Source organism: Notamacropus eugenii, chromosome 1 (assembly GCF_028372415.1).
Source record: "Notamacropus eugenii isolate mMacEug1 chromosome 1, mMacEug1.pri_v2, whole genome shotgun sequence".
Lineage (NCBI taxonomy): Eukaryota > Metazoa > Chordata > Mammalia > Diprotodontia > Macropodidae > Notamacropus > Notamacropus eugenii.
Genome location: NC_092872.1, coordinates 756,535,419 through 756,561,635, shown reverse-complemented (window position 1 = coordinate 756,561,635; position 26,217 = coordinate 756,535,419). Strand labels below are relative to the sequence as shown.

The 26,217-nt window shown below is 50.7% G+C and overlaps 2 protein-coding genes across 2 annotated transcripts in view; one reads left to right on the top strand and one right to left on the bottom strand.

Annotated features, from left to right (window-relative positions):
• Positions 1-14,501, top strand: part of SMC6 (structural maintenance of chromosomes 6) — a 50,944-nt gene extending 36,443 nt beyond the window's left edge. The window contains exons 18-28 of the mRNA XM_072643998.1: positions 935-1,095; positions 3,902-4,037; positions 4,920-5,000; positions 5,343-5,513; positions 7,087-7,224; positions 8,254-8,399; positions 10,448-10,573; positions 11,452-11,557; positions 12,508-12,660; positions 13,557-13,654; positions 14,073-14,501. Of these exons, the coding sequence (XP_072500099.1) occupies positions 935-1,095; positions 3,902-4,037; positions 4,920-5,000; positions 5,343-5,513; positions 7,087-7,224; positions 8,254-8,399; positions 10,448-10,573; positions 11,452-11,557; positions 12,508-12,660; positions 13,557-13,654; positions 14,073-14,181 (1,425 nt within the window). The 3' untranslated portion in view covers positions 14,182-14,501. The remainder of the gene's footprint in view (positions 1-934; positions 1,096-3,901; positions 4,038-4,919; positions 5,001-5,342; positions 5,514-7,086; positions 7,225-8,253; positions 8,400-10,447; positions 10,574-11,451; positions 11,558-12,507; positions 12,661-13,556; positions 13,655-14,072) is intronic.
• A 5,711-nt stretch (positions 14,502-20,212) lies between these two features.
• The window catches only part of VSNL1 (visinin like 1), a 78,297-nt gene continuing 72,292 nt past the window's right edge, over positions 20,213-26,217 (bottom strand). Inside the window, exons 3-4 of the mRNA XM_072643880.1 lie at positions 22,665-22,880; positions 20,213-21,233 (exon numbers count right to left, since the gene is read on the bottom strand). Coding sequence (XP_072499981.1) covers positions 21,036-21,233; positions 22,665-22,880 — 414 coding nt within the window. The 3' untranslated portion in view covers positions 20,213-21,035. The remainder of the gene's footprint in view (positions 21,234-22,664; positions 22,881-26,217) is intronic.

The following is a 26,217-nucleotide window of genomic DNA, read 5'->3' as shown; positions in this document are numbered from 1 at the left end:
TATGGCAGGTCCTCAGGGACATCCCTGAGGTCGTTTCTTTGCTCACACCAAGGTTTCTAGGTCACCTTTGGCTTTTCTGGACCTACTGAGAGGCAGTCTCCACAGGCAGCCTGACTGGATAGGATTTGGTCTCCTGTGAACATCTTTTGCCCAGTTTTCCTGGTGTCTTGTCTAGCAGATGGGCAGAGGTCATTTCCTCCTTCTCCTTCTCCTTCCTCTTCCACTTAATGACTGAGTACATTTTCAAAACTCCTAGTCCATTCTTAGCAGTCTTTCTCAGGTGCCACCTGTCCCTGGGCATTGGTCCATCATTGAAAGAGGACACATTGACCCAGCTGCTGTCTTTAGCCAGCTCACAGTCTCATGGTAGATGCTCATGGAGTGTCACAGGATTTCATAGAGAATGGTGAAACGACACCTGAGTGAGGAGAAACTTGACTTAGGGTTACGTTAGCTCCTGCCTTTTTCCTTCCCTAACTTATGTCCTCCTCCATTTTCCCCCTGGTTGTCAGCACAGTGTTGTCTTCTAGACTAATTCAGAATCGTCAGTTGACTTAGTTTGGCTTTTCTCAAAACTTTGTCTCCACAATGTAAATATCCAATTCATTTTCACCCTGGACCAAAATACATTGCTTTTTTTATCAGCAAAGGACTTAATTAAATTTAATAGCTTACAGTATCCATTTGAGTATTAATTAAGTGCAATGTTTGTAAGAGTTTGGAGTTAAGATTTGTTAGGAATAACCTGTGCGTCCTTCGTTGAAAGCTGACTTTTTAGCCTTTGTAAATATTTTAAGTAAATTGAATAGATGTCCTGATTCACAAAGCCCTGGGCTCCATCTTGTTTTTGACACCCTGGACAGAATTGCCAGTGTTTGGGTGCCACACTTGACCGACAGTGATAGTTGTTTGTTGTACCCCTCTTGGTTTTCAGAGTAGCCCCGTGGCTCGCGCTGTGATGCAGTCTCAGAAACCCCCGAAGAACTGCAATGAAGCTTTCACTGCTGAAGGTGACCAAGTGTTTGAACGGCGCTACTACTCATCGGAAAGAACAAGGCCTCGCTATCTCACTGGGGATGTCGAGAAAGAAATAAGGTGGGTGGCAGAGTCAGGAAGCTGCACTAGAGAGGGAAGGGGGAGTCCAGGAAACATTTTTATTTTGCCCTCCCCAGCACCCATGGGCCATCATTCCCAGCTCACAGCTAGTGCTTAATTAAAATGTAATTGATGCATGGGCAACTAGGGGTGTCATAGTGCACAGAGTGACCAGCCTGGAGTCAGGAGGAATGCCTGAGTTACTCACCAGCTGTGTAACCTTGTGCAAGTCACTTAGGCCTGTTTGCCTCAGTTTCCTCTTCTGTAAAATGAGCTGGAGAAGGAAATGGCAAACCACTGCAGTATCTCTGCCAAGAAAACTTCAAATGGGGTCACAGAGTCAGACAGGACGGGAAAATAGCTGGAGAATTGGCACAGTGTTTGATATGGTATCATACACGTTTTCTTTACTGGTTGTTTTCACACCCATGTTTTTTGTTTCAAGAGAAGATTCTCTTCCTGGTGGTGGGGCTGGGGGATGCAGAAATGCCTCTGAAATGAAAGACGTTCATAAAACTTTTTTTTTTTTAAAAGAGAGACATGGATGCATACATCTCTGATGAACATGATGGTAGAGCTCTGTGAGGCATTGGTGTTAGTTAGGACCACTGTGGCCATGTATCTTGTCCAGTTTGTACATGAAAAAGAATTCCCTCTGTGACCTGCCCTCCACAGAGAAGGAGCCCACTGCTCCATTACTCGGGAGCTGGCCGTGCTGGGGTCCACTCGGAGAGTTGTGAGGCTTTTCTGCATTTTATGCCTCTATTCCTTTGCAGCAGCCTCCCCTTTAGTCCTAAGCGACCAGACAACATACTTGAAGATGGCACTCATGTCCACCTGCACTTGTCTTTTGTCCAGGCTCACCCTCCCTGGACCTTTGCTTGGTCCTTGTCTGGTGTGGGCCCCTCGTTGTCCCCCATCCTCTGTTGGCTAGGGGTTTTCTAAAATGGGTACCCAGCCCTGCTCATATGGGTAGGCCAGGGCACACACAGCATAGCATAATTGAGAAAGCCTATGATGAGCACATTCACGAGGCTAAGCTCTGGGCAGAAGGATAGGAAAGGCAGACAGTCCCTGCTCTCAAGGAGCTGATGCTTTGGCAGACAGCAAGTCGCCTTGAGACACCTAGACTACGAAAATGTTTCAGCTGGTGGTGCTAGGGCAGAGAGGCAGGCGGATGGTCAGGCCTGGTTGTCCTCTCCACCAGCTGCCCCCTCGAAGGTAGGCTGTCTCTTCCTTTGTTCCCCTGGTGGCTGGCACAGAGGGGGAGCTTGTGAGATTGGATGATTAGTTCACTGAAGCCCTGGGTCTTCTGTAGACCCACCACTCAACTTTGCTCTAAGGAAATTGATTTTTTGTCCCCAAGAGTAAGACTTCACAGTTACCCCTTCTAAATTTTGCCTTGTAACGTGGCCTGGCTTGTTACCCTGTTGGTGCCATGCCCACACTGACTTGAACGTGCTCTGTCTGTTCTTTCCAAGTCACTGATATACAGATTCTTGGGGCACTCTAGTGGAGACCTCATTCCAAGCTGCCATTGACAGAGCACAGGACTGTCAGATGTCCTGAAACCCAAGAGTTCTGTCTTTAGTTTCCCCTGACCTGACAGTTTAGAAACTGTCCAGAAAAGACAGATCAGCCCAGTCTGGCATGACCTTTTGCATTTACCATATTTGTTCATTAACTTGTCTGAAATTTGTCCAGGCATCCAATCAAAGCCCTCTGGCCTGAATCTCCTTCATCTGCAGGCTTCCTTTTCTTTCCTCTTGACAATCTGAACCTCCCTAAGTCTCTCTGCCGTTCTTTGCAGTGGCCCAGGAACCGGGCTGTCCATGGGCGATGTATGGGCTGTTGGACCTCTTCATAAGCATCTTGGTGCTTGGGGAGCCACTCCTTTTGAACAGTCAGAGCAGATTCCTTTCTTTTCCCCTGCCCTGCTCATCCTAGGCTCCCTTGACCACCTTCTTCTCCCCAGAAGAGAATTCTTAAGCACCTGTGTTGCTGCTTTACTTACTGATCTGTGTAGACATTTCCTCCCTGCTGGTCAGCTGCTGGAGACTGAGGCTTGCTCCATTCCTTGCATCTGCCGTGGCCAGTGGCCTTCTTGGCCCAGGGCAGGGGTAGACGGTCTGAAGTTGACTCTCCTTGCTATCTGGAGACTTTGCTCTCCAGCGGGATGGTCTCACGGTTGGCACAATGCCTTCCTCTGTCCCTGTGTCTTTCCCCAGGCTGCTGAGGGAAGGTGCCCTGGACAGGTGGCCCAAGGTGGTTGCAGCATTGCCTAGAGAGGGGGAGGGGAACCAGTACTGCCTCCCCTTCCCTGTCCCCAGCAAACAGGTCATTTTGTCCTCCTTCCTTCCTTCACCTGTCTGATGTTTTCATTTGCTTTGAATTTTGTTGGATCCTTTTCTAAGAGGAGAAAGCTTAGTGTTGTTTGTGAAGTGGAAGAGGCAGATGGGGATACTTGCTAGGCTGCACATTGACTCCCTGACCCAGCCTGCACATTTTCAGTTAATCAGGGGAGGAAATTTGAAGTGATCATTTCTGGAAGAAGATTGGAGACTAGAAGGCTTAAGTTCAAATCTGGCATCAGGTACTTCTAGCTGGGTGAACCTGGGCACTTAACCCTGCTTGCCTTGGTTTCCTTATCTGCAAAATGAGCTGGAGAAGGACATTCATTGCAAACCACATTGCAAACCAGAGTCAGATGGACTGATCAAATCCCCCCAGGGCCTGGCCTGGTAGATGGTTCAGAAACGCCTAAGCTTGGGCAGCGCTTGACTAGGGCATTATGGTCTTTTCCCAGCCATTTGGAGAAGGAGGTGGAGAACAGAACTGCGCAGCTGGCTTCATTCCAGAAGCACATGCACTCCCTCAAGAGCGACATCCGGAAGCATCAGGAACTGGTCAACAGCCATCAACGGCACCGGAAAGAATTGCAGGTGAATGCCCGTAGGCCCCAAGTTCCTGCGGGGGGGGAGTGGGGCAGTGTCTCTGGTGGTCTGTGTGATGTACTTGGGGAGGCAGGACCTGGTAGGGATGTACCCATTCTGAAGATGAGGAAGCCAAGGCTGGCAGACACCCGGCGAGCTCCCCAGGGCCTCATAGCTAGAACGCCTCTGACACCGGAGTTGACTCCAGGCCTTACTGCATCATACTACTCGATGGATCTGCCATATTAATAAAAGTTAACATTCCCGATTGCATAGAGGCTGCCTTTATCTCCTTAGAGCCTCACCGTCACTCTGGGGGTCCCATTTTGTAAGTGAGGAAGCTGGCCCAGGGAGTTATGACTCCCACCAGATCAAGCCCACTTGTATTGTAGCATTGGTACAGTCATATTTACCTAGAGGGCCATGGCAGGGGCAGAGTAAGAGGGGGTGCATAGTGTGCAGAGCACCTTAGCTGGACTCAGACCCCGGTCAGATGCAGCCTCATCTCCTAGCTGTCACTAGGGTCACTAACCCTATTTGCCTTTGTTTCCTCATCTATAAAATGAGCAGGAGAAGGAAATGGCAAACCACTGCAGTGCCTTTGCCAAGAAAACCCCATTTGGGGTCCAGAGAGTTAGGCATGACCCACCAGCAGCAGTGTTTATGTGTACTTTGTGTGTGAGATCTGCATGTCTGGGGGTCTGATGGGGTGAAGGGAGGGGCAGGAGATGAGGCCCAGGGGTCCTGCCGGTTCTTGGGGGCTGTGTCTGATGCTTTGGGCCCTGGCGATATTGCCAGCCTTGGCTTTGTCCAGCGTGAGGGGGGGCGGGGGGGAGGCGGCCACGATATCTTAGACACTGGATCAGAAAGAACTAAGTGTTTTTCTTCCAGATTACAATCAGAAAAATCAGCGGAGAAATAAAGGATCTTAACAATGAAGAAGAAAGCCAGTGTGTGGACATCTCGACTCTGGTGAGGACACTGCCTGCCATCAGATGGGCTTGGCCTGGCCCACGTCTTGGGCCTGCTGTCGCGATGGGGTTCTCTTGTCCCCCCGGTCCCCTCGGCACCGCCACCCGGCTGGGGTCTGACCCCTCCTCTGTCTGAGTGATAACAGAGCGAGGCAGACCGTGGAATGCTGGGCCGCCTTCGCCTCCTGCCTCATTTCTGCCCTGTCTGCTCTGCACTCCAGGCCCCTCCGCCAGCTTCCTTCCCTCCGGGCCCTCCGTTCTGCGCTTCCTGGACTCTCTGCTGGGGAGCAGTGACGTGTTTCTTGCACTCAGAAATGTTGTTCTTGACTTCTCTTGTGAACAGGAGGAGGAAGATGAAGAAATTAAAAAGCGGATGAAGGAAGTGGAGGACGAGATGAAGGTTCGGAAGGAAGAAATGGAGAATTTACGGAAACAGAAAGCAGATGCCGAGCAGACGTACGAAAACTTCAAGTTGAAAATCCATCAGGTTTCTGAATTAGCAGAGCCTGTGAAGGTTTGTACTTTTGTGTCTCATGTGCACTGTGTGTGCCCCATCTGCCTGCCGTCAGAGAATTTGGGGAGCAGGGACCCCTGAGCCATGAGAGAGGGGCTGTGGGTTTGGAGCCACCTCTCAGGGCTCTGAGGAGGATAGGGAGGCCAGAGAGAGGGAAGGGGGGGGGGCCAAGCTAGGATTGGCACCCAGAGCCCTGAGCTCCAGATCCAATGCTCTCTCCAGTACCTTGCCCTGGGCTACCATGCAGCTCTGGCCCTGTGGCCTAAAAGAGGGGTGAGATGTTCACAAGATCATCCAGTGATGTGGCCAGGAGAGCAGCCATGCCTGCTGCATTTATAGGTGAGAGGAGCAGCGCTTGCCTCTCTCTCTAGCAGATGAGACCAGTGGTCAGACCTTGCCCTGGGCAGAGCTCTCAGGGAGGGACAGAGCTACCAGTGGGAGGGCAGGGTGTGGAAGCTCCAAGGTCATGGGACCAACAGAAGTCGAGAGTCACGGTTGCCAGTGAGAATGGACTAGTGGTTCCTAGGCTGCACCTGGAGGTCTCCGTGTCAAAGCCAAGGCCACCATATTCCATCCACCATATTCCTGCCTGTTATTAAGCCTGTACCATGATCCTTGATGGCCAGGACTGAGGTGTTGCCTGTGTGCTAAGGAGGGACTGTCCTGCGGAGGCAGGGAGGCTGAGCAGGAGGCCACATCCTGACTGCCCTTCCTTTGTCCTTGTTCTTGGGGCCTTTCCTGTCTGCCCTCCTGGCAGCCTGCTCTCCCTTCTCATTAGGCCACATCCTGGTTTTCCTTTCTTCCCATGACTCCTGCCCTCTCTCCCCTCCCTCTCATCACTCCTTCTTGGGTTACCATCTCTAGCCATGGCCTCTTCTCCACCCTTGTCCTGTGGATCCCTCTTCATTCATTTCAGCAGCTCTTCCTGCAGGTTTGGGGACACTGACCTCCCTGGTCTGCCTTCTGCCCATCTGGCCATCCTCTCACCTCCCACCTCTCTGGCACGTCCATCATTTGAATATTTGTGCTCCTTGACCGTAACTGTCCCTGGACTCAGAGCGGGTCCTCTTCTCTCTCTGTGACCTCGTCAGTTCCCATGGATTGAATTGGCATCTCTTTTCGGGGGCTGCCTCAAACTTGATGCACCCAGGCATCATCTTCCCCTGCCCATCCCGGCTTTCCTGCTTTGGGGTTAGTGCATCCTTCCAGTTGCCCTCAGTTCATTCTCCTTCACCTCAGCACAACTATGTCACAGTATGAAACAACATACTTTATTTGTATTGAGGGCCTACTAGGTGCCAGGTGCTGTGCTAAGCCCTAACAGTTCATCTGAGAAGGCGGCAGAGCCAGCTGGGAGCTGGAGGGGCCTGTGGAGGTCTGGGCCCCAAGGCTGATCCTGCATGCCCCCTCTGGGTCCCCTAGGCTGCCTAAGGCCCTGCTTTGGTGTGAAGCTGATCTGTCCGCACCAAACTTGTGCCCCTCGGCTTCCCGGAGGTGCCTGAGCGGAGGCTGGGGGGCTTTCCCTGCAGGCTCTGGGGGTGCTATGGGGCTCACGCCACTCTCACTCCAACAGGAGGAGCTGAATAAGGCTTACGCAGAGGTTGACACCCAGAAACGGTCGCTGCGCCATTATGGGGACAGGCTGACACAGCACGTGGACGCTCTCCAGGCCAAGAAAAACGAGCTGGCCCAGACGGAGAGGGAGCTCGAGGTACCTGCCCATCTGGGAAGGAGAGGGAACCTGGCACCCTCCTCAGGAGGTTTTCTGCGTGGAGAATAAGAAGCAGTGACCACAAAGGAAACAGCCCTCAGGGATATACTTACTGAGTGCCTACTGTATGCTGGGCACTGTGCTAAGCTCTGGGGCTACAAATACAGATAAAAAGCTAGTCCCTCCCCAGGGGCCACGACCCCATCCTCCAGGAGACGTGAGGAGCAGGCAGACCCAGCTTACCTTCAACCCTCTTGTTTTCCTTATGGGGATACTGAGCCCTGAGAGACTTAGTTTTCTCAGGCTCACACAGGTAGGCCAGGGCAAAGCCAAGACAGGAGACTACGCATGGCCAAGGTGGCGAGGGAAGGAGATGGAGGAGGAGTGACCTGACCCTGATGGAGGAGCAGGGGGCAGTGTTCAGGTGATAGGCAGAGACCTGAGGAGGGCCCGGGTGGTTGAGCCCCAGGTTCGGGAGGCTCCCACAAGACAAGGGAGAGCATGTGTTCTGCAGGCCTTCTGGCTGCCTCAGTTGTGTGAATTTGTGGTGAGATTTGTAAATAAAGGGTCACAGAGAGGATACTTTGCCCCAAGATTATTTCTTTGAAAGAATTTTTTGACACCTCCTTTTTACATTACCTTTCTTTCCCCAAGCACCCTTCTTCAGAGCCATCTCTTACAGCCATGGTTAAAGTGGGAGGGGAGGGTGCTGGAGCCAAAAATGTACGGGGCACCGGGAGCCCACGCTCAGGTGTCTTTCCAGTGAACACGGGTGATCATTGAGAGGTCACGGCCCGTTGTTCCCTTGACTCCCTGCTGGAGTCACCAGCTCCTTCCAGTCACTGCTGGGTTGACATAGTCAGGCCCTTCTGCAACATTCCTGAGTGCCCTGCTCAGTCCTGCCCGACTCTTTTGTGTGGCTCCAGGCGCCAGAGTCGTGTCTCCTAAGGCCTTTCTTACATCCAGGGTATTCACGGGAAAGGAGTTTTTAAGTCTGTTACTGAGCAAAATGACACTTTCATCTTTTAGGAGAAAATGGCTCTGGCCAAAAAGATCTGCCCTGAGCGAATAGAAGTGAAGAAGACGCCTTCCCTCCTTGACAAGGAAATCACTCGGCTGAGGCAGAAGATACAGACAGAAAGTGACAGTCACGGGGACCGGGAAGAGATTATCAGGTAGGGGGCGCCATCCTTGCTTCTCTCTCGCAGCCAGGCCTCCCAGGTGGCCCTTTGGCCAGCGGAAGCCTGTCGCCTGGGGCTGCCTCAGGCCTGCTTGGCTTTTCTCTTGTGTTCTTGGAATTGTTTCCTTTCCACAAAATTGATGTCCCTCCTGGGCTTTCAGGGGCAGGCGAATTGTTGGGGATTGGCTTTGCGGTTGTTTTCACATCTTATCTTTCTGACCTTGGATAAATTACTAATTCCCTTTTTCTTTTTTCATTTAAGAAAACAGTCTTTACCAGGAAAGCCATGGCCCCAGTCTGTTCTTTTCAAATGAGATTTGATTTTACTCAGACAGGTTGTGTTGGAAAAATCACGAGTGACCGTTTTGGTGGCCGGTTTGTTAGACTAAGTGAGAGCTCTCTTCCTAGAGCACACTTCCCAGGGTTGGGAAGAGCATGACCTCCTACGGTATCTTTTAGGATAGCTCTAATTATTAGAAGGTTTTCCCTCGTACTGGGAGAATGTTGGTGCCTTTATCACTTCCTGCCGGCCGTCCTTAGGTCTGTCCATCCCTGCTCCTCCTCCTTGCCATCTAGCCTTCCCCCAGCTAGATATCTAGCTGGTGTTCTCTACACCGTCCCTGTTGGCTCCCTTTCCCTCATCCTTCAAGGCACCCCAGTAAAGATGGCTGCTGCCCCATTTGGAGAGAGAGAGAGAGAGACCACCCCCTTGAAGAACAAAGAGCACCGCCATGGCGGAGGCCATGTCAAAGGGCAAAGAGCGCTGCCATTGTGGTAGCCACCCCCTTTAGAGAGTGGGAAGGGCGCCATGGTAGTGGCTGCCCTGTCAAAGGGTGAAGAGAGCTGTCATGGTGGCCGCCAGCCTCGGGCCCGCAGGGAGAACTGGCAGTGGCCTCCCCTCCCAGAGCAGCAGCATCCCAGGATCATTCATTGCCACTGAGCTCATCGGCTCTACAAGAACCTCTCGTGATGGAGTGGGAGCATCTCAGTTTACGCTGTGACCTCCTTTGATGCTCACTTGTCTCCTCTTGGCTTCAGCTGTTCCTTCTGACCCCTCGGGACCCTGCCCACCCAGAGGAGGACATGTTGCCCCCTTCCACCCCAACTTTGTCAGTGAATGGGCTTGCTAACCAATGCTTGGGCCTCTCCCAAGCTGTCATCATCCAGCTGACTCGAGCTGTTGTCCTGAGGCTCCATCAGGAGCCACTGCAGAGCAAACTGTCCAATTCCCCCGAGTCTCATTTTACAGGCTCCCCGTCCCTGGTCAACTCCTGGGGACTCTGCCTACACTGCAGGCTTCTGGATGCCCAGCTGTCTGCTAGCAGCCCTTGACTATCCTTTCCCCAGATGGGCCAGTGGGCCTGGACGGGCCTGGAAGTTACACTCGAGCCTCTGATCAGGAGTCCAGGGGGAGGGCTGGGCATAGCCTGAAGGAGATGCCTGCAAGGCATGGCTCTGCCATGTTTCTTGGAGAAGCCCCATCTGCAGCCCATAGACCTAGGAATTGTGTCTGCATGCAGTGGTATACAGTGATTCCACAAGAAATGGCAGGGCAGCTGAAACCAGAAACCTGAGCACAGTCAAGGGCACAGTGCCCCATGCCTGCCCTTACACCGAGGACTTAGCCTGGCCACTTCACTGGGCACTGGCAAGGGCTGCCCAAAAAAAGAACAGCAGGGCCTCCTTTTCGTGAGGGGAGAAAGCTCAGGGGGAGATGCAGAGGAGCAGCTGGGCAGTTTTTAGAGTCGGCAGTGGCCCATTGAAAGCACTTTTCGGCAGCAAAAAGAAAGCATATGAATGGGGTCCCCAGTGGCATCCCAGCCCCTGAAATGTTCCTTCCTGTTGGCTCACCTTCTCGCTTGTCTTGGGTGCCCAGGGTGGGGAGGAAGCAGTGTCTCAGGGTGGGTGAGGCCTCAGATGCCTCTGTACTGTGGAGCCCAGCTCCAGGATGCCTACCTGCCAGAGGCCTCCTGCCCCTGCCCTGGGGCACCCTGGAAGGCATGGATGGCTTCTCACTCAGAATTAACTCTGTTCATCCAACAGGCAGTACAAGGAGGCCAAAGAGACCTACCAGGACCTTGAGGGCAAGGTGAAGAGCCTGAAGAAGTTCATTAAATTGCTGGATGAGATCATGACCCAGAGATACAAGACCTACCAACAGTTCCGAAGGTGAGTGCCCCCCATGCCTCTCTGTGCCCACAGCCTGGCCCATGTCATTGTTCATGGCTTACAAAGCCCTGGGTGTGTGCGTTTGGGTATGGTCTCACCGGCATCATTGCTGCACACCTCTGAGGTAAGGACCCCCATTTTACAAGTGAGGAGACTGAGGCACAGAGGTCAAGAGTAAATGAGAAAGCTTTGGGGGCAAGGCAGCAAAAAGCCAGCCCAACAGAGGGGGCCTCCCACAGTAACTAAATTTAGGGAGATTGAGATCCTCTGGCTCGTCCATTCTGCCTTGTCCAGGAGAACTTTCTCAAAGCTTTGCTTTATTCCTTGGTACTTACTTTGGGGGGGTGAGCACACCCACCAAGAGAAGGACACTCGGGGGTAAATGCCCAGCTTCCCCCTTGGGTTTATGAACATCCACCTCCTAGAGAGAAAGTGAGAGGTTCCAAGTGCTGGCGCGCATGTGGCTCGGGGCCCACCTCCATGCTCAGTCCAGGGAATGGGCCTGCTGGGGAGACTGAAAACCGAGAGGACCATTGCCCTCCTTTACCTTGGGGAAATTTCCTTGTCTGAACTCTGGGGCTTGTGGTGGGGCATCAGCAACATGGGTGGAGCCCAGTCTTCCGAAATGCTCCCAACCTGGCAGGTGGCACCTCCTCCTTGTCCAGTGTAAGTAAGACTTTGTCATTTTCCCTGTTAAAATCTGATTTGACTCAAATGAAAATAAGAAAGTGTCAGTGAAAGTCTTCTCGTGCTCCCTTGTGGCAGGGGTTTTCCCAGACTGTACCCTAAAATGGTGGGGTCTACGGGGGCAGGTCTAGGGGTTCAGCCCTTTAACTTGGAGAAGGCAGACTACGAATGGTGGTCTCTGTCCCCTTCAGGTGTCTCACCTTACGGTGCAAACTGTACTTCGACAACCTGCTCTCCCAGCGGGCCTACTCTGGCAAGATGCTCTTTGACCACAAGAACGAGACCCTGGCTATCACAGTAAGTCTCAGCCAGCTCTCTCCCGGTCCTGGGCCTGAGGCTCTCCCTGGCCCCTCCTGGGTGCTCGCCTCAATATAGACCATCGGCTCTGGGCTTTGGGAAGTCCCCAAATGATGAGACCAGCGCAGGGAAATGGGCTGGGGAGGGCACATGGACAAGACCTGGGCAGTGCTAGTCAATGCTGTTACCCTTGCCATCTGAGGATGCCCGCCGGGCTCCCCTCAGCCCCGGACCTACAGGGAGGAGAATGTGTTCACCTGATGACACCCGTTTGAGGCTCAGAAAAGTCCCCTGATGTGGGCAGGGCAGGTGGCACACCCATTTTATATATGAATAATAAAGAGCTAGGCTCAAATCCAGCCTCAGACACTGTGTAACCCTGTGACTCTGGGTGAGTCACCTAGCCTCCCTCTGCCTCGGTTTCCCATCTGTTGAAGCACCTAACTCTCAGGATTGTCCTGAGGTGAGCACACAGTAGGTGCTCCATAAATGTGCAGTTATTATCCTCATCCTCTTTATGATTGATTCACCTGCTGGAGCCTTGAGTGCCAGCTCAAGGCAGACATCCCCAAGCTTGTAGAGCTCCTGCAGTGCCCAGAAGTCTTGGTACATCCACTGTAAGACTTCTGGAGATCCCTCAGCAGGACACGCTTTTGGTAGAAATACCTCCCTCTCTGCCTGTTGGGAAAAGGGTCTGAACTAGAGTCCTGGGCTTCCAACTGGAGAGGGTTTGCAGAGGTTCCCCACCTGCCCAAGGCCACGCTCTTTTTCAGCCACTGCCCTGGGTTCAAATCTTGATTCTCCTACTGCCCAGCTTGGGCAGGGCACATCTCTGTCCGGGTCTCAGCATGTTCCCTGCTGCTCTCCAGGGTCTGGGAGGTTCTGCCCAGAGAGTCTTGGCCAATGGTCTAGTACCTCTTTGCCACCTTCCTCTCTCAATTCTCCCCCAGGTCCAGCCCGGAGAGGGGAACCACGCCTCTTTCAGTGACATGCGGTCCTTGTCTGGAGGGGAGCGCTCTTTTTCCACTGTTTGTTTCATCCTTTCGTTATGGTCCATCGCAGAATCTCCCTTCCGATGCCTGGATGAGTTTGATGTCTACATGGTACGTCCACTTCTTTGTGGTTTCCTTTGGTCCCTTAGAAAGGGCATCACGGGAAGTGAGAGCATGTAGACAGAAACAAGTTCAGGTGTGACCTGTTTTTAATCCATCCAGGTATTTCCTAGCCACACTTGGAAAAAGACAAATCTGTGTTTCACATTTAAAATGAAAATGGGAAGTGGTGGTTCCTTCAGTTCACAGGATTTGTACCAGGCAGTCCTCTGTCTTGTTATTTGATGGGATGGTTAATGATCACAACGACTGCGACATCCCGACCTCACTCACTTCATTGGAAAGATTGCAGAGGAGAGATGAGGGCGCTGTCTTGTGTTTCTGTTTTTTCATGCATTCAGGAGTATGGTCGAGTTTGGGGCCCACTCAGGGCCAGGTCAGGCCAGGGTTAAAGTGTGCGCTTGGCCTGTTGTACAGAAGAGAAGGACGCTAGATCAGGGAGTGGAGTGTAGCTTGACTTTTTTTTTTTTTTAAGCTGTGCTCTAGAGGAAATTGAGAGGTTCATGAGTCATGACTGACTCGTTTGGTGGCTACGTAATTTATTCTGATTGTTCATTTATTTCCAGTTTGTAAATATTAGGGGCACTCTGAGCTTCTGTGAAAGCTCCTTTCAGCGTCACCTGGAGACTAGGGGATGGCCACCCACTAGCCTTAATTAAGAGCCAGATGCGCTTTACTGGGATGTTTCCTATAGCAAGGAGTTTTGGGAATGTGAAAAATTCCTTCTGGCCCCACACTCCCCACATCCTCCAGGTAGGGTTGGTTCCATCCTAGTAACCACATTCTCCAGAGCCGTTGCCTTTCTGGGGCCTGCACCTGACGTTCCATGCTCCAGGGTCTCCCCAGTGAGCCAGGACCATGAACCTCTGGGTTTTCCCCCACTTTAGGACATGGTCAATAGAAGAATTGCTATGGACATGATCCTGAAGATGGCCGATTCCCAGCTCTACCGGCAGTTCATCCTGCTCACTCCACAGCACATGAGGTAAGGATCCTTGTCTGGGGCCCCTGCTTGCAACTTCTTTCAGGATGTATTTTTAAGGTTACCATTCTTTCTGGGACAGTAGGAGGTGGCCTTGATTTTATGTATTTTGAGCAGCTGGTCACTCAGGGCTCTGGGCCCCGATTGAGCTGTGGGACGCAGGACACACTGTCATAGTCTGGCCTCCTTGTGCCCTGTAATGGCCGTGTTGGGGAGTCCCTGTCTACTAGGGAGGTCCACCAGGAATATTCCGTTAGCCCTGGGGGCCGCCCCATTCTTGGTGTGGGGCTTCTGCCATCCCTCCCTTCGGCCTTTGAGAGATAAAGCCAGGCTGGCCCAGTGCGTGGTCCCAGGTATGTCAGGCCCTCAGAGGGGATGGAACCAGGGCCTGGGAGTAATGGCCCGTTCTGTGTGTTTCCAGCTCTCTTCCCCTAAGTGGACTGATCAGAATACTGCGAATGCCAGACCCGGAAAGGGGCCAGAAAGCCCTGCCTTTCCAGCCAGCCAACAGAGACCAGGAGGAAGATTGAAGCCAGTGGTCATCATTATCATCTCAAAGTGTCTCTGGCATTACGTGTGAAACTGCACTGCTTTAAAGAGAATATTAGAGAATTAAAAGTTTTTCAGAAATTAGACAAGCCTTGTTGTTCCCCCAGTGATAGAATGTAGGTCCCAACCTTGAGTTGTATGTAAAGAGAACCAGGATTCCATTTCCTCCACTGTGTGGCTTGAGAAGCTCAGTTTTGTGACCATCCCCCTCTCTTGGGAGAGTTGTCGATGCTGCTGCGCATTTGCTCTGGGTTTGTGTTCACTCGTGGTTTTGCAGACTCCCAATAAACGTTTCAGAGTGCTTGTTGTTTCCACTGATTCCCTTCCACCAACGTTGTATTCCAAAGTTAAGTGGAGAAAAATTTGTTTGTGAAGGGGATGCTCCTCTCTCCACCCACAGACCTGGCCCTAAGAACAGGTAGCAGTCACCTGCCTTCCTAGCCCTAGAGAAGCCCTGGCTGGCACCGACGGGCTGGGAGAGGGGCCAGGCAGGAAGGTCAAGTGCCATCATGCTGGGGGTGGGGGCGATGGCCGTGTCACCTGCACCCCTTGGCTTCAAGGAGCCCAGCTGACGTTTAAAAAAGAAACTTTGTTCTGCTGTACCACGTTTATTTTTTTTCAACTATTGTTTTCAGTGTTCTTTCCTTTCTAAATTTTGAGCCCCAGATTCTCTCCCTCCCATCCCTACCCCACTCACTGAGAAGGCAAAAAATATGGTATAACAACACCATGTGAAATTGGTATTACTTGTATCAAATTGTGTAAAACACTTCCCTGTTAGCCATAGCGTAAAACAAAGAGAAAGGAAGAAAGAAAAGGAAAGTTATCCTTCAGTTTGCACGCAAGAGTTCAGTTCTGTCTCTAGAGAGCCTGTTTTCACCCTGAGTCTTGGAATTGTCTGGCACCGTTGTGTCGATCAGAGCAGCCTAGCCTTCCACGATCGACCATTGCTCTGACACTGCTGCTAGTGTACACTGACCTCCTGCCTCGCCTGACGCAGTCCTGCTGTGGTTGCCTTGTCCTTTCTTGTAGCACAACGGTGCTCCATCGCAGTCATGCCACCGCTGGTTCAGTCTTTCCCTGTTGATGGGCATCCCCTCTGTTTCCAGTTCTTGGCCACCACTAAAGAGCTGCTATCGATCTTTTTGTACGTAGACATCCTTTTCCTTTTTCTTTGGTCTCTTCTTTGACCTGGTAGTGGTACTGCTGAATCAAAGGGTACGATCAGTTTTATAGCCCTGTGGGCGTAGCTCCAAATGGATCTCCAGAAAGGTTGGATCAGTTCACTACTCCAGCAGTGCCTGTTTTTCCCTCATCCCTTCCAGGTGTGAGGTGGTACCTCAGATTTGTTTTAATTTGCCTTTTTCTAACGAGTGGTGATTTCTTCTGAAAACTGCTTGTTCTGAGGAGTCGCAAGTACCATCTTCCCTTACATAAACACTTTCACCTTATTGAATCCCTTAGGATTTCTCTTTTACGTTTACCTTTTTATGCTTTTCTTGAGTCTTGTATCTGAAAGTCAGATTTTCTATTCAGTTCTGGTCTTTCCATCATCTAAAAGCCCTGTCTCATGAAATAGCCATTTTTTTCTCTGAAGGATGACGCTTAATTTTGCTGAGAAGGCGATTCTTAGTTGTCACCCTAGCTCAGGGGTGGGGAACCTTTGCACGCTGGAAGGCCACCTCGATACTGAACTGTAATCAAATAAGGCTGACTTCAAGAAACTTCAATTGGATATACGTTAAAATGTACATTCATTTGTTAAAATCAAACTACTGTGTACTTTGTAATCTCAAAAGATGAAAGCTCTCTTCATTTTAATATTAACTGACCTTTTAATAACTCTGTGTCTGACTGCAGTGTGGAGGTCTACAGTTTCAGCTGACGCTCTCAATGAGTCCTTTGTGACCTTAAGGGCATCTTGTGGGTAAGGTAGGAGAATGCAGATTCACGGCAGTTTCCTTTTGTACACGTTTTGAAGAAGAGACCTTTAGAAATGCTTGGATTTTTTTGCTACAGATGTGTAGATTTAGTTTTATCTTGCAAAGACATATTCAGGTCATTTTGATTCAACGTCCCACAGCAATGCAACATTCCTCCAGATGTGCAGTTGGATACCTACACCTTCAGCAACATGCTAGAAAAATGCTTTTGTGCTTCTCAATGACTGCATTTTTCCATATTTCAGTTGACTCTTTGTTAGCATCAGTGACTTTAAAATGTCCTCTCCTGGGAGCACAGTCAGTTCCACCTGTGGTTCTTTAGGTGTCTTGGTGACATCATGTTGGTGAGGCCAAGGGTGAGGTCACGATTCTCAGTCAGGGAACCTTTCATTGAATTCTCCACTTAATAGCTCTAGAACAGCCGCGTATTCTTCAAACGATGCGTGTATATTGTCCTGCTCATCAATGACCTTTGTCAACTGGGGAAATGTTCAACACTTCCTCCTTTGAAGGCCATCTTATGGACCCCTACCACTCAGGATTCTGATAGCTGTTGTCTACAGCCTGCAGACATCCTCCTTTCTTCAATAATAAGCTCCTTCCTTGGCTTGCAGGCCTTCCTTCCCCAACTCCTACCTTCATACCAGGGGACTTCCACATACATAGAGACTCCTCAAACATCCCAGTCCCTCAGCTTACTTGTGACCTTCTCCATCCTGCCTCATCCATCTGGCTGTCACTCACCTCCATGTTCTTGTTAAATTCTCTTTTCTCTCACAATCTTTTCAGTCCTTTCCCACTGCTTTCTACAGCCGAACCCTGTCCTTCATCTTGGCCAAGACTTCTATCCCCTTTGGCTGTCAGTCTTCTCCCAGGCCATCACCCTGTACACTTGTCCCTTGTCCATCCTGACCCTTTGCTGAACCAGTTCCATTCTCCCCCCTCCTCTTTTCTTGAGTCCCTGTCCCAAATACCTGATTGAACTTTTCCAAGCTTTACCTTATCCAAGGGTCACTCCAACATCTGCTGCCTTCTCTCTCATGCACTTGCATGGAGAAAACCAGAAACTGTTCTTATGGGGTCTGCATAACCTCAACCAGAAGGCAATTTAACCATTTCAGTTCAATAAACATTTATTAAGCGCCTACTGTGTGCCAGGAGGCAGCTAGATGAGTCAGTGCAGAGCCCTGGGCCTGGCTTCAAATACTAGTTGTGTGACTAAGCAAGTCACTTCACTTTGCCTCAGTTTCCTCATCTGTAAAATGAGCCGAAGAAGGAAATGGCAAAGTACTACTGTATCTTTGCCAGGAAAATCCCACAGACAGTATGGGCCATGAGGTCACAAAGAATGGACCTGCCTGAATGACCAACAACAGTAACCAGGCACTGTGCTGTTTTCCTAACCAATTCACTGTCCCACTTATGGCAGTGACATTTTCTTCCCTCCTCAGACCTTCCAGAGCTCCCCTTCCCTTCACCCTCTTAGCTAAGAACCTTGCTTCACATTGCATTAACCTAAGGGCTCTCTCCTGTCCCTTCCTCCTCATCTGCCATCGCTCAGGTGCCTCTAGCCTCGTAGTATGAGGTGGCCCTTGCCAAAGAGAGCCCCTCCACATACAGAGGAGCCTGGTCCATCCTCTTCTCTCCAGCAGATTGCCTCCCTGCCCTCTCACTCTCATCTTCACTCTCTTCCTGTCTCCTTGCTGGGTGCAAACACGCCCATGTGTCCCCATCCTCAAACCCTTCATTTGATCTGTCTCCAGGACACTGCTCTAGAGTGCCCATCTCTTTTGTGGCTAAATCCCTTGAGAAAATGATCTACAACTGGCTCTTCTACTCCCTTTCCTCAAACTCCCTTCTCCACTCTGGTCTCTGACTTCTGACCTCCTCACTGACTGCCTGTGTTCTTTCCAAAGTTACCACTGACCTTTTCTCCATCCTCATTCTTGCCCTCTTCAGCCTTTGGCCACTCTCTGCCTAGCCCTCAAAATGACCCAAGATTTCCCTCTAAAGTTGGCATTTTCTTATCTGTGTACATGTTGTCTCTTTCTCTCGAGTGTGACCTTGAGTGCAGTGGCAGTTGGGTGAGCGTCACCCAGTGCCAGGCTGCAATTCTGGGATCAGTGAACTCCCAGGACAGGAGTTCCTTTACCAGTGTAGCTCTGCATTCTCTGTGTGCCTTACTGGACTTCAAAGTTGAACTCAAACACCAAATGGGGAAGCAACATGCCCAGTGCATGTCAGAGGCCAGGCTTGACCTCAGGGTTCTTGGCTTTCAAGCCCTGCTCTCAACCTACTATGCCACTCTCCCTTTCGATTAACACAGTAGGCACTTCATTTCCTGTCTCCTGAGATATATGTGTGTCTGTATGCATATAAATGTTACTGTGGCCCACGGGGACCCTGGGCTCTTCAAAGATCTGCCAGATAAGTACAGGCCCTGGCAGGTCCTATGTTCTGGCAAAGCAATGCATGGACTTTGCACCAGTCCCTGGAGGACCAGCCTAGCTAAAGGCAGAGCCACTAATCACTTCATTACTATTGAATTACTATTGAATTCTGACTATAGCAACTCCCAAAGCATCTCAGAGCTGGACTCTCCCTTTTAGTTGGGAGAGGAAATGGTGAAAGCACGCTTCCTCAGAGTGGAAAGAGGCAAGCCAAATGTTCCCTGGGCTTCTCTTGGTTATTTGGCTCTAGAGTGGCCCTCCATGAGACAGCAGCTCCAGCAAAGGACCGATGCTGCCACAGAGAGACACCCTAAAGCCAGCCAGCTTCCGAAACATCAAGCATTCTATTCCAGTGACATTGGGCCATGCTTAATGAATGATGCAGCCTCTGGGTGATGAGTCAAGGGTTGAACCCGAGAGTTGGAAGGGGTCTCCAAGGCTGCTGAATGGAACTTCCTTTGGTAAGGGGTTGTCTGTTTGAAGAACTCCACACAGCTTTCTGTTAGGAAGGTTATCCTAAGGTCAAACCCCAACTGACCCCTTTTGGCATCCACCCTTTGTCCCTGAACCCTACTCTCTGGGGCCAGACAACCCAGGGTTAATCCCTACCCTGGATGGTGGGGTGCCAAGTCTTCTCTGAGCCTTCTCTACACACCTAGTTTCTTCAGCTGATCCACATCAGTGACTCCCAACCTTCCCCCTGTCCTCCTCTAGACCCTCTGCAGCTGCTCAATGTCCTTCTGAAACCTTAGACCTCGGACCTAAGCATGAAGCTTTGGGTGGTGTCTGATGAGGGCAGAGTACAGTGGGATGATCACCTCCCTACTCCTGGAATCAATGCCCAAGATCCCACTAGCCTTTGGAATTTTAGAAATATTGGTCCTTATGAAAAACCAAGATGGTGCCTCATCTCAGTTCCCCACTCTGGGCAGATGCATGGTCTGGTAGGGAACGCTGCCTTAGGACCTGAGCTACAATCGGCCTCTGCTCCTAGCTCCTTGGGTGACCCTGGGCAAGTCCTTTGGGTTTCTTCACCTGCAAAGTAAGGATCTGATGGCCTCCAAGGTCTCTTCTGTCTCAATCTGTGATGCCCTAACCTTCAGCTTCCTCACTTCTCCTTCCACTCTTGAACAGTGCTCCCTATTTGGAGGGTCTGACTGACATCAGACCTAAATTTTTCTCCTCCCTACTTCCTTCATTGATCCTGACTGTGCCTCCCCTCCCCCACCCCCCCAGGACCAATAGAACAAGGCTGACCTCTCTTCCCCAGGACAATCCTGCCAAACTTAGGGACAGCAGCTGCATCTCCTCTGACCCTCTTCCTCTTCAGACTGATTGTGGACAGTCACCTTCAAGTGACCTTAGCATGATTTGCTTTCCCCCTACCTCTCCATGTTGGCCCCATGGTGCCCCTAGCCTGCTTCTGAGAGTGATATCACTGGTCATCTCATCTCTAGCCTCACTGGCCATAGAATCGACCCTTTTTGGTGGGTAAGGTTTGAGGGATTTCTTGAAAACCTTTGCTTACTTAAGGGTGATGACCCCCTCCTCAGGGGTCAGGGACAGCGGCGCTTAGTGGCCCAACAGGGAAGGCCGGAAAATAAGAATTAGGGGAAAAGTCAAATATTATAAATTTATTTGGGACATATATTGCAACCTCTTTGGAAGCTTCTGAAAATTCAAGCAGAAATCCATACACTTCCAATAACCTTTTTTTTTTTACTTCCAATAAATAGACTTTTGTGTGTTTGTGTATAGATAGATAGATAGACAGATAGATGTCTTAATTAAGGGAGCATTTGAGCAGGGGTTATTACATGTGATACTGCATTCCTTGCACATAGGTCTTCCAGATGGAAAAGATGCAAATGAGACCAGATGGAAGGCAGACCTGCCTAAGAGGCATGCATGCAGATGAGACACATCGACATTCACTGATAGCACAAGCTCTGGAGAGGGGACCAGGCTCCCCCCAGTGAGCGAGAGTGGAGGAAGCTCAGGACAGCACCAACGTCTGTCTGTCTGTCTGGCAGCGCTTGGCAGCGGGGATGGTGACACAGCTTAGATCGAACAGTTAGTTACAGAATCGGGGGATTCATCACTTAGGCAAGGGGACACAGAAGGATGAGCATGAGGGGTAGGGGGAGGAGACGATTGGGGGGCCACTCTGTGGAGGAGGCAGGGAGGGCAGGGGGCAGGGAATGACATTGGACACATCACGTGGTCGCAGTTGGGGTCCTCTTTTTTTTTCTTTTTATAGTATAGAGACTTTTAAAATTCTTTAGCAAATAAAATTCTCATGCACACAAGTGTTTCAAACACAGAAAGCAAATCCATTGATACAAGTAATCCAAGCAATGTTGTGTGTGTGCGTGTGTGTGTGTGTGTGTGTGTGTGTGTGTAGCTGCTGACAGAAATGGGCAAGTCCTGGTGCACCCGGCCTCACTTCTGAATGTCACACTGCAGTAGTAACACGATGGAAGGGTCACTCTTGGCCGCCTCTTTGAACTCATCCAGCGTGATCTGGTCATCCTTGTTCTTATCCATTTTGCTGAAGATCTTGTCCACTCGCTGCTCCGGCGTCAGCCCGTCCTCATTCATCTTCATCATGATGACGGTGCCCACCATCTTGTAGATCGCCTGGGAGAAGGGAGGGAGGAAAGTCAGAGACAAGGAGGTCAGAGTCCAGCTTGGCTCCATTGGGGTGATATTGCAACAAGAGGCAGCTTAGTGAAGATGGGGCTGGCCTAGGAGCTGGGAGGACCCTGCCAGTGACTCTAGACAAGGTTCCTAAGCTCTCCATGCCCGAGGCAAGAATTGAAAATTGTACATTACAGAGAAGGAAGGAATTTCCTCTGCTGGGAGTCAGTCCATATCCTGATTATCCTTACCTTCCTCCTCCTCCTCCATACCCTCTGAAATCCTCCTCCTCTTTCCTTCAGGGCTCAGTCTGAGGCAGCCTCCACTGTGAAGCTTGCCCAGATTCCCCTCACGACTCAGGTTTTCACCTTCCTCTAGGTCCCCAAGTACTCTGCCTGGATCTCTTGGCCGTCTATCTTGGATCACCCCAATTCATATACAGGTGAATCTCTCCTAACAGAGTAGGAGTGATAATGGCGATAGCTAGCCTTTATAGAACAACATTTACAAAGTACTTCACATCTCATTGGGTCCTTCCAACAACCTAAGGAGGCAGGGGCTATTAGTATCCCCATTTTATGGTTGAGAAAACTGAGGCAGACCCGCCCAGGATCACCCAGCAAGCGAACCTAGCTGCTAGTCTAATTTCCTGTCTCACCACACCACTTCTCAAGCCTGGCAGCCCCCATGGGCTGTCTTGTTATTTCATCTTTGCGTCCCTCCTCTAGCCTTCTGCACACAATTCCCAACTCCATAGACTTCCCAGAATCTCTGAGACACCAGGGGTTCAAAGGTTACTGACAACTTCCCAGGTGAGGAAAGGGAGGTTCCTGAGCTGAAGGAACTAGAACCCAGCTCTCCCACCTTCAAGCCCATGCCACCTGTCAGATGCTTTATCTAAGAAATGTATGTGGATTAAAGGAACCCATGGGAAGGGAGAGGCTCTGGGGGCAGAGGATCAGAGGAGTTTATAGGGTCATTGAGTCTGACCTCTACTTTTAATGTTAAATACTTTTTCTCTTCTAAGGCCAGGGTGTCCATCTTGGCCAGGCTGCAAATGCAGGAGGCATGCCCTAGATCTGACTCAGGCTGGTTCCCACCTTCTTAGGTAGCGTAGTGGCTCCTGCCCTATTAATGCTGAACTTAGCTGGGATACCTGAGGGCTCAGAACTTCTGAGCCTCGGCCCCATCTGGTAGCTGGGATTCCAAGTATTAACACCCCCTTTCCCCGCCCCATGAGTGTCAGGCAGACCTGAGTTCAAATCCGGCCTCAGGCACATAGCTATATGACCCTGGCCTAGTCATGCCACCTCAGTAGGCCTTAGTCCCCTCATTTGTAACATGGGATTGGACTCAAGTGTCCCTTGTGGCTGTAGAGCTATGACCGATGATCTGCGGAGCCGAGGAAGGTCTCCTCAACATGAGTCTCACCTCGATGATCTCCAGCATCTCCACCCTGGTGATCTTGCCATCACCATCCAGATCATACATGTTGAAAGCCCAGTTCAGCTTCTGTTCAAAGCTGCCTCTGGAGGTGATGGAAAGGGCACAGATGAACTCTCGGAAGTCAATGGTGCCATCCCCATTTTTGTCGAAGGTTCGGAAGGCGTGCTGGGCGAATTTGGAAGCATCTCCATAGGGGAAAAACTACAAGGGATGAAGGAAAAAGAGTCAGAAAAGAGAAGGGGAGGAGAGGCTCCTGAGGATGCTCCCGTGGCTTCCCACAGTTGAGTGAGAAGTACAGCTGGAAGGAGGCAGATGTAACAGCCAGTGTGGGTGGCAAATGTCAGAGTATAAGCTACTGGCATCCTCCACCACAAGGGCTCTTTACCTGAGTGCGAATTTCAATGAGAAACCTGTACATTCTTTGTAATTCCCCGCATTTTATTGGATGCATTTAAAAACATTAGAAACCTTTAAAAGATGGACTTTCTCATCCTCTTCCCAGGATCCCTCTGAGAGATGTTTGCCCCCAAATAATCTCTTTTGGCTTCTGCTCTTTCCCAGAATCACCAGCCAGGCTGGGATAGGCAGAATGGATAACAGCCCCCATGAGGTGATGCTGGGGCATGATCCTGGATCATGATCCCTAGATCCTGGACCTCTGAGAGGGGCCTTTAGGCTTGGTCAGATTGCCAGAGGGATCCATGGCCCAGAGCCCTTCCCTGACTTTAAGATTTAAGTAAGAGTCTCCTGGGGTGGATGTTGGTGGCTCACATCTCTCCCATCCCATTATCTATTCATTCATTCATTTGTTCATTCACTATTAATTTCCCATGTGCAAGACTGTGCTGGCACTGGAAGAGATACAAAGTCCAGGTCGGACTCCTGCCCTGCCCTCATGGTTTAGTCAGAAGGTGGCTGAGACACAAAGAGAGAAAATCAGACCCCAGGAACAAACCAGAGAGAATGCCCAGTACTCTGAGATCAAATTAAAGCCAACATTTCTAGGAAAAAGAGGGTAAGTGGGATGAAGGGTATCCAGGCAGGCTTTCTGTAGATGGAGGCATTGGGGCAACACCTGGAAGGGGACAACTGGGGCCAGCAAGCACTCCAGCAACATAGCTGGGGATTTCAGGTAAAGGTTCAATCGTGACCTGAGGGCAAGTGACCCCACCACTCAGTGCCCATGGTCTGTGCAGAGAAACTGCCAAGTGAGGGTGATGTCTGCCTCACATCGTGGCCCTTCTCCTCCCCATCTGCCTGCCCCCTTTCCAGCTCTCCTACATATGTTGTGTTCCCTTCCTAGAACCAGGGACCATCTTGTTCTTGGGTCTGTGTCCCCAGAACTTAGTGCGTGACATAGAGTGAGCGTTTACGAAATGGAAATAAATATCTACCTACCTGTCTGTCTATCCATCATCTCTCTCTCCATCATCTTTCTCTATCATCTCTATCCATCCATCCATCCGCCCATCCGTCCGTCTGTCTATCATCTATCATCTATCATCTATGCTAGGAAACCTCATTTCCTGCCTTCTCAAACCAGAGGACCTTCTCTCACCCCATCTCTCTGGACAAGCTCCACCACCAAGCCTTCTTTTTCCCTGTGAGGGCTCCCTCCCCCAAAAAAGGGACTCTGAACACATGGCTTGTGGGTGGCCATCCATCCTTCCTCTGCAGTTGAGGGAGAGAGAAAGATGAGCCAGGGGCAGGATTCATACTCCTCACCATGGTCCAAGTGAGTCAATAGAAGCTGAAGACAGGGGTTGAAGGTCCCAGACATCCTTGGTCCAAGGATTCCAGGGCTATAACACATCCATTGGGGATCTAGACATTGAAAAGCACCCAGAACTGGGAGCTAAGAGTACTCGGTTCCCAATCCCTATGTATTCACAAATGCTGGGTTCCCAAGACCTTGAGGTTAAAATGCCCACTCCTCTCTTTAACATTTAAATGCCATTGCAAGGGGCTTGAGGTATCCTTTCCAGGTTGGCCCGTTCTCTGCTCTGACACGCTCCAGCCACTGGCCTGAAGACCAGGTCCTGCCTCATCACTCCTCCTGTCACTGACCTCGTGGCAGGCCTGAACACCACTTCCTTCAGGCATCCTTCTGGACTGGCCCAATTCTGTGCAGAACCCACAATGGCCACCCCCAACAGAACAAAATGAAACAAAGTCAGCCAAATGATCCGTGAACGTCCCAGACAAAATGGGAGTTCCGTGAGGGCAGGCTGTATAAACCTGGCGATTTACAAGTTTGAATTCAAGTTGCCTGTTACTGAGAAGCTGTTTGGATAAGTTTCTGGACTTTGCTGATCTTGAGGTTCTTTGTCTGTAAAGGGTCTCTAAGGGGTGTGGGAAGGAAAGGTATTAGAAATGGGTGTCATTACTATTACTGGAAGACAGGTGTGGGAAAGAGCTGGTGGGCTTGGGGCTGGGCACCTGGGCTCAAATTCCACCTCTGTCACCCCTGGGAAAGTTGATGAACTTCTTGGAAGCTCAGATTCTCATCTGTAAAATGGGGGTGAAACCTGTAGTATGGACCTTCTAAGATCATGAGGACTGAAGAAAGTAGTCTGTCAAGTGAGCTGCAAATCTTAAAATGCTAATTAAAAAGAAAAGTTGGCTGTACTGGTTTCTGGATTCACCAAGTAGAAATCCCTTTGTGGGTCAGTGGTCCTGCATGAGTTCTCTACCGTGGTAACATGGCCAGGCTTGTAGGAGGGAAAGGGGGAGTGTAATGCAGATGCAAAGAGCCCCGGAGGGCATCAGAGGACCAGGGTTTGAGGCTGTGAGACCTTACTTGTAGGAGCATCATCTGGGCTGGGACAGTTTGCTCCTTTAACAAGTGATGGGACCAGCCTAGAAGGCCTCTGTCAATCTCTTCCAGCTCTAAGCGGTGGGCACGCGACAAACCCCGTGGTCTGGACCCTCCTGAATGACCCCCTGCCTGCCACAGCCTGGCCCTAGCCAACAGGGCTCACCTGAGGACTGAGCAGTCAGTAATTGGAGACCAGAGAGCCCTTGTCTGCTTTGGCCTCTCGGGGAATTAGTCATTAATGGACAGGAAGTGAACTGATTTTTCAAGGCAAGCTAGTCTTAATTAGATTTGGAAAAAAATAGATTCACATGCGGTGGCCCCAGCCAGATGCCAGGCTGAGGCTGCAGCCAATAGCCGGCAAACAGCTGCATGGGGATGGAGCTGGCTCCCTGTTCTTGGTACCTGGAGAAGGCAGAGCCTGGAACCAGGTCCTGGAGGGTGGAGGGGGCAGTGTTTTTTCTTTAGTCAGTCAATACACCTTTATTAATGCGTGCCAGGACTGTGCTAAACACAGGGTGACACAAAGAGAGGCCAGCCTGTCCATGCCTGGGGGAGCTCAGAGTCTAGTGGGGGAGACAAGGCACACAACCATGTAACGGTCCCTAGGCAGGACAAATCAGATGGGATGGCCAGAAGGAAGGTGCCCATGTTAGAGGGGATGGGGAGGGCTTCCAGTAGCAGGCAGGACTGTCTGAGACTGGAGGAAGTCCCAGGAAGAGG